Raw genomic sequence first — 12,808 nt, forward strand, 5'->3', positions numbered from 1 at the left:
CTGCTGCTATGCCGGCCACCCGCTGGCCATGCATTCCGGTAGATTAGAAGCGGGCGTGCGAAGGCATGACGGGCCTGAAATTTAAGAGAATAAACATAAAGAAAAAAAGGTGGTGTGTGTGTGTGGGGGGGGGGGGGGCGGTGTTCTGCACTAATCCCATCAGGCGTTGCTTTGACACGTGGCCTAGTCGTGTATTATGCGAGCCTGGGTTGTTTGTGTTCCGCGCGCTACAGTTTAGAAATGGTCGTTTATTACATCTGCGAACTATACCGCAGGTCGATGTCAGTGGGAAACCGAGAAGCTGCTGTTGTTAGAAGGCTGTTAATGCGAAACAATTAATTGGTTTACATTGGCAAAGCGAATTTCGAAAACTGTTATGTTCATGTCACCGTCATAGGTTTCTTATTATTATATGAAATAAAGGTCAAGGCTTCATTTTAGAACTTTCCGCCGAAATTTTCCGCTGAATTTTCTGTCGTTTTTCATATTACACACAAATTGTATGTATTTCGATATATGTTAATAGGCTGTAACGCATTTGAATTTATCTGTAAGCAAAAGCTTGGTTTGAATATTTAACCGATATATTTCCGCTTGGTGTAGTGCTCCTTGTTGTCTATAATTTGTATGTATAATCTTGAATATTTCTATGTACTGTTTTGCTGTACTTACCTGAGGTGCCTCACGAAAAGTGAGCCAAGTCAGAAACCGCTCTCTCCTTTTGCCCCCTTCGCGGGCATTTTGTAAATATTGCCAAGTAAATAAATAACTAAAGATATAAAAATCTCCGCGCATGACGTCACTAGTTTCATAGCAAGCCCGTACAGGTGCCCTAGAGACCCGGGCTCCCACTGAAATTGACATGAAGCAAGTGTTTTTGCCGAGAATAAAAACTAATGTCGACCCCCCCCCCCCTCTTCCCGGAACAAAACAAAAAATCCTGGTGACGGGGCTGTTTCACAGCGTGTTTTTCGTATCTCGAAAGTGAAAGTTCATTGTTTCGTATGAAGAATTAGCTTTGACTAAGTGAGCTGTAAGGCGAAGGCATTAGTCTGCTGTAAACCTTCGCCTACACCTTCATGCATCGGCCTTAAGCTAGCGAAATATGTACAGCATAATTAGCTGTGTTGGACACGCAGATGAGGTCATTAGATTGCAGAGATGGCTCATCTCTGCAAATTTTACTTGGCTTGATATAGCTACCCATGTCAACTACATTCTCACTTTGCCACGGAAGAAGATACAATCACCGTGTGATCACGTTTCTACATCTATGTGCACCCCCGCCTCCTTTTTTTATTCCTTAAGGCGAGATCCTTAGATGCCTTACCATACACTAAAGGTGACCGTTGGCGACAGCTCGAGTGCTGCGAAATATGTTCACTTGACGTCACAGATGGGCGAAACTTGTGACGTTGTCGTGACGTCACGCAAAACGTCGACCACCTGAAATAATCGCTTGGTCGCATGTGTGCTCTTACCCTGGGTGCAGAAAGAATGCGGTTGCAGTATCAATAAATAAAATCCACGGAGCACGAAAATAGAATAATGTAGCTTTCGCCTTGGAGTCGCATTCGACAAATAACCCACCGTGTGACCATTTTTTTTTCTTAATTTTTTAATGTCTATCAATCGACGCAGAACATTGAAATGACATAAGAGCGCTGTTGCACTGTGGGTGATAAATTGAACTAGAAAGATGAGAGGTTCGGCATCTTCGTTCCGTGTTTAATTTATAGTGACCGCTGCGCGGCACGCGTCATCAGGTTTGGCACGCCGGCTCCGGCCTTTTATAGCCGCGTCGAGGGGCTCCCGTTTCTCTTTCTTTTCATCTTCCTCTCTCTCTCTCTCTCTTCGTCATTCCTTTTTTTATCAATCGTTCATTTCTCGCTATTTCTCTTTCTTTTGTCGACCTTTTATATTTTCAATTACCCAGTCCGAAGACGGGTGGCACCATACATCAACGAAGTGTCGCGGTTTGGACAGGTACATTATTGAGGAGGCCGTTCGCGCGAACGGTGCGGGTACGTATATAGACGAGAGAGACCAGTGTTGTGGGTCTATATAGCAGCGGAGTCGTCGCCGCGTCCACGGCATAGACGGCATCCACGCGAGACGACCTTCGAAGAAGCAAGAATCGAAATGTGAACGAAAAAAAACGAACGTACCGAAAGCTTCGAGGAACACGGCGGTGCGTGAAAAGAATGTACGAATGCATTCCGTGTGGTGGAGAGATGTCCCCTTTTTGAGGAACGCGAGACGGTCGTTATAGCTCAGTCCAAAGCTGTCCACGCGATGCGGTGGTTTGGATAGTTACGTCTAAAGTTGCTCGTTCGAAGAAGTCGATACTTCCGAATGCAGTTAGTGTGTGTGGGCGATCTGTGTCAGTATGACATACGCATTGAAATTCCAGAGAAACAATAGTGCAATCAGTGTGCGAATAATAAATTTGTGGTTGTTTTTTTAAAGCCAGCTGATACAAATAGCCGATAATGTCAGTAGAGCGAAAGCGTCCTATACACGTCTTAGAAAACCTGAACCGCGCATGTATGAAAGAATTAGCGCTTTAGGGAAAACTGCATTCTGACGCTGTTTTCCGACGACGTTGGTGCAGCGTTAGTCCTTACGTGCCCTGTTCTATGCTTGCCTCATCAAAGGAATCTCTCTCAAAACACCGCATGTTTCGTGCCTTCCCAGGCTTCACGTTGGAGGAGCTGAGACATTCTTCCCTACTTGCTCCGCCCCCTCTCCAGATTTTTAGGGGCGAAGCACCTTAAAAACCGCACAATGTCCCGCTGCCTTGCGTCTATACAGCAGATGTAGGAACCGAAACACCTGGGAACAACAAAAAGGCTATCAAAAGGCAGCTAACCAGAACGAGCAAAATGAAAGGCCGGAACACCGGAAACACGCTGAAATTTAACTATACATTAATAAAAACGTATAACAAGACAAAAGACTAACAAGAACGCAATAAAATGCTGTTAACCAGAACGAAATAGGCCATGAGTCATGACCGGATGCACACTGCTTCGTACCCCATCGTGCGCATTCACTTCATTGATATGCGTGGATTTTTCTCTCCTTTCTTTCCATTGCTCCCGATTACGTGAAGTGTGCGTTGAAGGAATGTCATGTTGCAGGGCATGGCGACACTCGTAATCCAGTGTGTTTTAGTATCTTTCCCTAAGACACATTCTCCGCGAAGATCGAAGTTCACCTTGGGATTCTTAATGCCGGAAAAAGTGTCTCACAAAAGGAAAATAAACACGTTCACGTCAGCCTTAAGGTATGTTGCAACAGTGGATCACATAAAAAAAATCTGTCGCCTTCTCTAATGAGGGCCTGTGAAGATGAGACCGAAAAAAAGGATAGTCGACTCCCTAATGACCGACGCGCGTATTCGAACATGCATACTGGGAGAGGTCGTCGTTCGCGCATTTTACAAGGATACAAAAGCGAGAAAAGATGTAAAAACGGGAGCTAAAGAAACAGTGTGCTTTCCTAATGAACGAAAAACGTCGCCTCTGGGCTAACAAGTCACTGGCAGCTGCTGTGCGGGCCCCGAAAAAAGTGTCAGGTCGAGCGCCCCTTCCCTTTCCGTGCGCCTCGAAATCCTGCCCTCTGGTGTTGACCTTCGGCGCGCGCGTGGGCTTCGACCGCCGCCCCCTCTGGCGGCACTGCCTGCGTAAGTGGCGTGTGTGTGGGCATGACGTTGTTTGTGTAAGGCAGAGCGGAGCGGATTTGGATTACAGTCGCAGTAACAGTATACCGTAGCGTGCCTGGCTGACGAATGAACGACGTTTGCACACTGCGTTCCTAGTCTCTTCCCCTTTCCCTCCCTCCTGAACCTCCTCCCCAACCTTTCCCTGCTCTCTCCCTTGGGACTTTGCCGTCGCTTGGGGCGCGGAACTGTCGTGCTGCGCGCGCGCTAGCCGAAACGTCGGCGTCGTGTGAACATGCGTGTGCATGTGTGCGCGCGTGTTTTGTGTGTCTAGGTATGGGCGCTGTCTATATACGTGTTCACTTACTAGCTTCTGTCAGTCAGTTTTGTATGCGAAATTTGTTTGGGCTTGAAAATCATTTCGGACAAGCGTGTAATTCCTAGAAGGCATTCCGGGAGCTTTGTGCTACGGGGTGTTTTGCTGGCTGACGATGATTACTTCTCACAGAACTCAACCGTTGTATTTTCTCGTATGTTAAAGAACCCCAGGTAGTCGAAATTTCCGGAGCCCTCCACTACGGCGTCTCTCATAACCATATGGTGGTTTTGGGACGTTAAACCCCACATGTCAATCAATTATTTTCTCGTATGATACCGGCACTGGCTAATAAGGGCTAACTGCATGGCTATCGTTGACTATTCGCTGTTATTACAGCATCGTTCTCTTCGTTCAAGATATGTGCAGCGCTTGAGATGTTTTATCTAGCTTAATTACCAAATCATCAAATTAGGACAGTTTCATAAATTGCAGATATTTTATGTGTCGCAAGTCTAAAGTGACAGCTCTCTTTGAGCAGCAACTTATGTGCGTGTGTGTATAGTTACCACATTAGGTTATTTCACATCTGAGCAATCTCATATGTGGCTTCCTCATATGCACACCGAGTGACGTTTTTCATGAACGAGCCTCTGGGAGAGTTCGCCGAGATAATTATAAGCTCGCATCCTCGCTTAGTGCTAAACTGACATGCCAAAAAGTGTCACTGAAGCAGGTCTTGCTGCAACCTTGTCGCATTCGCCATGATGTCATTCGTCTCCAATTGGTCGGTTGCGGTGATACGGCGTCTCTCATTGTCTCGAAAACGTCAAGTAGCGGAACTTGAGAGAGTTCAGATTTCTCAACGTTCGCATTAAATAGAATATTGCGTTGCCGGAATTGTCAAGTCGGGATCCAGTGGCTAGTCTTTCGTAGCACGTTTGGCTCCAGGGTCGACGGCTGGCGCTGTTCTGGACACTGTCGAATTCCGCCATGTGGTCGAACTCTGTCATCGCTCAACGCTGATTGGCTCGGAGAATAGCTACAGCCTTCGCGATTGGCTTAAAACGTCGCCATTACGAAACTTGACTGGGTGGCAGAACTTCGCAGCATCCAGGATACAGCAGCCACGGCGGTATAGTTCGTATAATGCTCGACTGCTGAATCGAAAGTTTCGGCATTGAACCTCGGCCGCGGCGGCCTCATTTTCGATGAAGTGAAATGCGTAAGATCTGTGTACATTGAGGAGGTCGAATTTTCCGGAGAGGAGGTCGAATTTTCCGAAGACGTCCACTATGGCGTCTTTCATAATCGTATGGTGGTAGCTTTGGGGCGTGTTGGTCCAGTAGTAATTAATCTCAGCAAAAGGGACACTTTGGCTAGTTAGTTTGCGTTCATATAAGTTAGCTCATTGGCTGCAGACATGCATGAGGACAGGGTTATTTGCCTGAACATTGCTTCTTGCATGTGTTTTTTTCTCCTTCGTCCGCGATCTTTTCGCCAATTCCGTATTGTTCTTCGTAGACAAGCGCAGGTCCTGTCCCTGTTCGTTTCAGTCAGTCGGCGCACTTTCTTGTAGAGTCCATTGGTGTGTTGTCCCGACCGAGTGTACAGGTATAGCCACCCCGAGGTCGAAAATAAACCTAAAACGGAACTTTCTGTTGTTTTTTTTTTCTCTTTCTTCAATTTTGCCGGCGTTCCAGGGAGAAGGAACAGGACTTGGAGAGGCGCTTCGAGATGCTGAACGAAGAACTGCGGGGCGTGCTTCAGCTCCAAGGCGAGTCTCTCCTTTATGTTTCTTTTCTTTGCATTATATTTTTTGTGTCTGGGCTAGCGTACGTGGCGCCATTGCTATAAGCCGCTTATGGCCTCCGCTGCCGGGACCCACGGCTGAATCAATGGGCCCTGTAGCGGGCTCTCTATGGGGAAAAAGAAGGAAATACATATACACGTAGTGTACCGTTGGAAACGGGAACTGGGAAGGTTGAGAAAGAGAGGAGAGCGTTGGGTGGCCTGACCGGCTTGTAGCGAGTTGAGCTCCCTGGCGTAGCTCGCTAATGGAACGTCGTTGCTGGCTCCTCTGAAAGCGTTTCTTTTGTATCGCGTGCTTATTATTATTTTTTTTTTCCTTTCCAACGTTGACCGCGCAGACTGGCAGAAGACGGACGCCCAGCGTAGCCGGGAAGCCCTTCTGCTCGAGGAGCTGGTGGCCCTGGTCGACAAGCGGGACGAGCTGGTGCAACACTTGGATTCCCAGGAAAAGGCGTACGTGTAGATGAAGGAATGGCGTGTTTTTCGCGTGCTGATGTCGCATTTGGTTGATTCCTAGATGTATGGTTTGGATATGAAATGTCGTGACTGGTCGCCGAGCCGGGAGGCGTGGCTGTTTTGATCATTCCTGCTCATTTTTGTGTGCGTGTGTGTGTGTGTGTGTGTGTGTGTGTATGCGTGTGTGTGTGCGTGCGCGCGCGTGTGTGTGTGTAACATTTAGGCCATCAGACAACCACAAACGAGAAAGTGAGCCTGTGGTGCAAATATTTATAGGTTTACGTACGTGTTGTCAAATCAGGTTATTGGGGTCCAGTCGTTGGGAAATGAAAAAAATTGCCCCCGTTATGCCTTCTACTCGCTATAGTAAGCACAAAATCTGAACATGCGTCTTGAAAGCGGCCTTTTACCACCTCGGCTTACCCGCCTCGGCGTCACGCATGGCCTCAATCAGGCACCCTTTTATCTGTGGCTCCCAGCTCCACAAAAAAAAAAAAAAACCTGCAGTGGCGATGTCGATCGCAGTGCCGTAGCATTGAAGAATTGATACTAGCTCCCCTCGAAATTGGCAGGTTTCGTTTTCGAGTAACTTAAGAAAATTCGGGATGTCGATTGACACCAGCAGGACTGAGAGGGTTACGGAATCGTCACACTTAATTTTCGACTATAATCTGCGTTATGTGTGGTAATTGTTTCGCGTTCACAAACGCGCCTTGGAAGTTTTAGAGCTTTTGGTCCGGCACTTAAATTTCAATTGAACATTTTTACGAAGACACAAGTGATCGTATAGTCGGGAAACACTGGCGCACTTGCGAGGCGGGATATAACAGGCTGCTTGCAGTGCGAACGTCTGCACTGCGTGGAACGATTTTGTTAAGAGGTCAGCGGCTCGCGCGGTCGAGCTTTTTCGGCCTTCTTCGGTTTAGCATTGAAGTTAAAAGATTTGTAGTGACTGCAACTAGTAGAAGATGTTGCTCCGTTTAAACTCTGGTAGAAGATTACTTCGCACGAGCAATCGCTAGTGACTAGGGATTAAATTGTGTCCAATGTTGACTGTCCGCTATTACAGCACTATTTATACTATCATTCAACCGATTTAGTTTTATACCAGTTTTTCTTTTGCTACGTGAACTCACGTTCTGTAACAGGTTACAGCCACTGTAGTTGCAGTGCAGCGACTAGAAAAGAAGTACAACAAAGACTTCCTGTTGTAGTAGTGACAGTGATGGTTGCGGATGTAGATGCGGCGATAATAGCTCCAGTAGGGGTTCGAGCGCGAGCTGGTGTAGACAGTTAACGAATCTGTGTGTACAATTTTGTTCCCGCGCTTTACACAGTGTTTGCGTTTTCTTGACTGGCATGTGTTTACTACATGTCAATCTCCGTTTCTTATCCATGCCGCCTTCCCGTCTGTTTTGTACCACGTGTGCAGCATCGAGGAGGACGAGATGATGGCATTGGCCACCAGACGGCAGCGGCTTCCGCCAGAGCGCAACAACTGCAAACTACAGTGACCTCCGGTGACGAGAAACTACGAGATGGAACGAAGGAGAGGAAGGATAGACGCGATGCTTCGCAGCAGCAACTTGCCTCCCGTTATTTGTTTTTTTTTTTTCTTTTCGTCCGCCAGGCGGCGGCGCACCAGACAACAATAAACCGTCAGCAGCCAATTAGAAAGGGGCGTGAAACCCGAGACCCTCCTGGCGGCGGGGCCGCCTTTCCTTGCCGCGTTCGTGGCGTTAATTGGGAAGGCGGAGGAGTGGGGAGGGTGTGCGCGCACCGTCCGCGGGCTGTAGCGACACGCTGTAGACGCCGTGGCCTACTCTTCTGCGGTGGCATGCCTCGCATCTGTTGGATGACGCCCTCCCTCTCCCTCCGCTGTGTTTAGCCGCGACATCGTTGGAGGGCGCTGCATGCCGGCGCGCGCGGGAATTCGTCGCTGCGAGGAACCGTGCAGTGAAGAAAAAACGCTGCGTAGTGTCGCCGAGTATGGCGGACTCGGTGAGCCGGTGGTGGATCGCTGTAGCGCGATGAAAAGTTGTGCCGGATTTTGATGCAGATCGCTTTCGAACTGTGTGGCGGTAGTCCAATTGCGTTGTGTGACTGAAAACAACAAGAAAAAAAATCTGAGAAATTGTGGTTGTATGAAGAAGCAACTGCTGTGTAATGTTGGATACAACCTTTGAAGTCTGCAACATTCTTTCCTCAAATGTGGATGCATTGTAAGCCTGCGCCAATGTGTGGGCCGTTCAGGCTGACGTCATCTGCTAGACGGGCAGTTACCCTGCATTTAGAACATTGCGTAGTGCGTGATCGGGATTATTTTCTTGGTCGCCGAAGGTATCGGCTGCCGCGATTCGGGCACCTTGGTAAGGCCTGTTCAAGCTGATGAACGTCACGTCAGACTGGTGTCATAGGTCTCGTACAGGTGGCGCCGCCGTCGCATTATGATTTTCATAAGTCACGTGTTTTTGTAAAGCTGATTGGGCTCTTGTTGAAGATAATCGGCCCTTGTTGAAGATAATCAAGATATGATTTTCTCACGTGTCGGGGACGCGTCAGTCGTAGGTGTCATTACAAATGAATGGGCTGATTGGCCTTATACATTGCTCATTACTCTTCCCTGTTGTCGCGAGCTGTATTCTATCGCATTTCTTGTTCGGTGCTAGGCCGTTGACCCTGAGGCCGCGTGCTTGATTCTGGCCTTGGCTGTCTCATTGTGATCGAAGTGAAATTATGAAAGTCCGTTTATTGAGATTTAGAAACATGTTAAAAAACACCGGTCTTCAAAATCTCTGGAGGTCTGCAATACGGCGTGCTTTGGAATCATACCGGCGTTTCGGCTCGTAAAACACCAGAGATGAATTGACGCCTCAGTCATAGTAGGGTTGATCACAAGATAATGTGATCATGGGCGGAATGGTATTTTGCTACGACTATGCGCACGCATTGCTGTCATAAACCTTCACCACTTTTTTGGTGCTGTAATTGATTGTTTTCTTTGTTTACATTTAGTCGACAAAAAAAAGATTTTGTTCTCTATAACAAAAAGTTTCGTATAACTAACACATGTGCATAACTGACTGAATTGGTGACATCGACTAACCACAGGCGGAACAAAGTCGCGACAACCTACTTGACCAAAACAAACCGAGAACCTGACCAAAGCTACTCGGTGATTTGATTTCATTTGTTCATACCCTCAAGGCCCGAGTGTGTTACAAAGGGAAGTGACTACACTGAAAAGTACTAGGAATACAAATATGACATGCAAAAAAATGCATAATACAAATCGCGTCATGTTTGTGTAATGTTAGCTTGTATACAATGACTGATGTATTACTTTAAATTCTTAGCTAATGTTTCGAGAAAACGAACAATAACGTAAAAAAGGGTCCATTCGATCCATGAAGGAGATTCCAGTTCACTGTTCGAGGGAGCAATCGTGAAACGTATGTATGGGAAGTATTTAACTGAATACGATAATGATGCAGTAATAAGTGATCGCAACATACGTGAATAGTGCACCATTTTTAGTGTTTTTCTACTCTGGTGGTGCGGAGATATTCCCACACTTACTAACGTAATCGTGGGAGGCGTGACCCGCCGGGCGGGCCCCAGTAAGCCTGCTGGATACCCTAAATAGGGCCTGCCGAGCCGCTGTTGCCAGTGGAGCCTCAGAAGAGGGGCCCCACACGCAGTGAACCAATTTTTTAAAATAAATGTTGGCTCTCTCTCTTTCGTGGAGATGTAAGTGGTGTTGAAGTCATCGACCATGACCGCCAGTGACGTAAATCCAGAAAAATGTCTGAGGGGACGCACACCTTGATAAGCTGGTCTAGAAGGCGTCCCAAGTTGTTAAGGTACAGTCTCTGTTCACGAACCAGATCATAGCGCCGTCATCCAACGCGAAGTACACAAAGTGCAGCTTGTCATTTGTGCCCCAGTTATCGAAGGGTGCAGTCCTCTCGTGCTACTCAAGCCACGTTTCTGGGTCCTCGCATGATGATCCCTGCAAGATGATTCCTTTGCCGCGGCAATATGATTGCGGGCTATGGCGCATCGGCTCTCATTGTTGTCGCAGTCAAGGTCGTGGCCTTGGTCTTCCTAGTTTTGTCGGGTAGAGAGGGGCCCATACTACGGTGGTACACCTTGTTGCCTTGGATTAACTCGCTGGTCGTGGTTAGCGTCTTGGTGGCCGTTTAGTTTTTCTTTTGTAAGTACGTTTTATTTTTAGTTACTTAAAAATGTTTTTCAACTAAATAAAATAGGCCCTCAGCAGCTAAATGTTATAAGTGCACTTAGGTATAGGCTCTAGCTTATTTCTCTAGCTGATATATCATTCAGGTTAAACTGTCACATGATGTTTATTTCGTTTTGTATCTCAACACAGGACGTTCATTTTGTTTCGTATTTGAGCACACTACGTTCATTTTTTTTTTTCGTGTCTGAATACATGACGTTCATTTTGTTTTGTATCTCATCACAAAAGCTTCGTTTTCTTTCGGATGTCTGCTTTTTCGCCCAAGTTTATTCCATAACACGCACTGCGCATCTGAAGTGTTTGTAGAAACTTGCGCGTAGCATCAGCATAGTATTGGGCAACGTTACGACGCACCTGCCAAAGGCACGCAACTTCGTCACTTTTGTTTTTTTTTCCAGATGCACCAAGCGTTGCATAAGGGTGCATCGATACCCACTAGCGTGCTGGTGGGTGCAGGACGCCCGCAAATCGGCATAAACGACAAAAAAAAAAAAAGCTTCGTAACAAAACAGCTTATATGCAAATAAAAAAACATTGACTAATTGATGCTTCAAATCGTTAGTTTGTAAGCAGCCGTGGAGCCTATCGGCAATTTTCGACGCTAGATGTGTCGAAAAGTAGCCGATTTGATTGATTGATTGATTGATATGTGGGGTTTAACGTCCCAAAACCAATATATGATTATGAGAGACGCCGGAAAAGTAGCCGGTTTGGCGCAAGTTGGCCAGCGACGGCAACTTTTTGGGTTTTGGGTACGTAATATGCACGCAGTATAACATGGCATAATGCTTGATTGATTGATTGATTGATATGGGGAGTTTAACGTCCGAAAACCACTATATGATTATGAGAGACGCCGTAGTGGAAAGCTCCGGAAATTTAGACCAGCTGGGGTTCTTTAACGTGCACCCAAATCTGAGCACACGGGCCTACAACATTTCCGCCTCCATCGGAAATGCAGCCGCCGCAAAAAAAAAAAAACGTGGCGTAATGCATACGCATAGTTTCATGAACAAGTTAGCAAATCATAACTTTAAGGCAACGTTGTTATTATAGTAAAAAAAAGAAGAAGGTTCGGTGTCCTATGGATAAAAATACTAAAATATAAATAGTGCTCATCCCATAAACAAAAAGATTACACCAAAAACCTGCTGTCCTACTGGAACCTGCTAATGGAACCTGTTGTCCTGTCGTAATGCCAGGCAGGAAACGATAATTCGAAAATCACAAATTAGACGCAGTGAATGTCGAGCAAATCGATTTCTCCTTTGTCATTCGATTGGTTGTCAACTTCTAGGGTAAACGTTCCTGTTTTACTGATCGGCATTACGCACCGAAACGAATTTTCTTTCTTTTTTTTTTCAATTACGTCCTGCGCACCAGTCAATCAAATTCACCCGGTGAGGACAACTTAAATGAGAAAGTGGATATGCACAGCTCGGCCGACGACTTCGTAAATGCACTCGGTTAATCTTCTGAGCTGGTACGAACGCTGCGACATCTGCTCGACTTGTTTGCTGCTCCGCGGTTTGCCGTAATATCTGTGCAGTGTGGTCCTTGGTCAATCAGGGCAGGGCGGTATCGCGATAGTGTATTAGACCGGTGTTCACAAACCAACATTATCCGTCTCACCTTTTCCTCATCGTGCAGTGCTTTTGGTATTTTTGATTAACAAAATAGGCCGGTATTCACAAACCAATTTGTCATTTATTCTCTAGCTTGTTGCCATTTTCGTGCCCTTATACCGCAGGTAGACTGCGAAGAAACTCGACCAAAAACAGGAGATAAGAATAGGGTTGGTTTGTAAATACGGGCCTTCGAAGTACTTCGAGCATCTGTGTTTCAACTTATTCAATTCGGGCCTTCCAGATACTTTAGTATCTATGCTTCTATTTCGAGATAAGTGGGTAAAATGTATCTATCTCAGCGACTAATGATTTTTATAATGTAGTAGTGTCCATTGCATGGATACATGGTTTCTTATTTTCTTTTTGTGAAAAATGAGGTGACGTGTTTCTAATTGTTGTAAGTAATGACTAGAGATATATGCTTGCAAGTTTCACTGCGCTGCAACATTATTCACAGTATTATGCTGAACTTCATTAATGTTCTTACGTAGAATCAGTATTACCGAAACACAAATATATTCTCGCATCTTTATCGTGGTACCTATATCTGTAGCAGGATACTTTTTGTCTTTTTTTTTCGCGAAAGCATCCCCGATATATTCCGTAACGCCAGACAAATATATCTTAGCATCTGTATTTTAAACTTCCCAGCAAATGTACTTCAATAT

The 12,808-nt window shown here is 46.1% G+C and overlaps 1 protein-coding gene across 4 annotated transcripts in view; it reads left to right on the plus strand.

Moving 5' to 3' along the window:
* Ehbp1 (Eps15 homology domain containing protein-binding protein 1) overlaps positions 1 to 7,925 on the plus strand; it is a 73,770-nt gene extending 65,845 nt beyond the window's left edge. For all 4 annotated transcript variants that reach the window (XM_075871347.1, XM_075871349.1, XM_075871348.1 and 1 more), the window contains 3 exons: positions 5,684 to 5,757; positions 6,131 to 6,245; positions 7,681 to 7,925. In XM_075871347.1, coding sequence (XP_075727462.1) covers positions 5,684 to 5,757; positions 6,131 to 6,245; positions 7,681 to 7,762 — 271 coding nt within the window. In that variant the 3' untranslated portion in view covers positions 7,763 to 7,925. The remainder of the gene's footprint in view (positions 1 to 5,683; positions 5,758 to 6,130; positions 6,246 to 7,680) is intronic.
* Positions 7,926 to 12,808: the final 4,883 nt, after the last annotated feature.

The sequence above is a fragment of the Rhipicephalus microplus genome, chromosome 8 (genome assembly GCF_043290135.1).
Source record: "Rhipicephalus microplus isolate Deutch F79 chromosome 8, USDA_Rmic, whole genome shotgun sequence".
In the NCBI taxonomy this organism is placed as follows: Eukaryota; Metazoa; Arthropoda; class Arachnida; order Ixodida; family Ixodidae; genus Rhipicephalus; species Rhipicephalus microplus.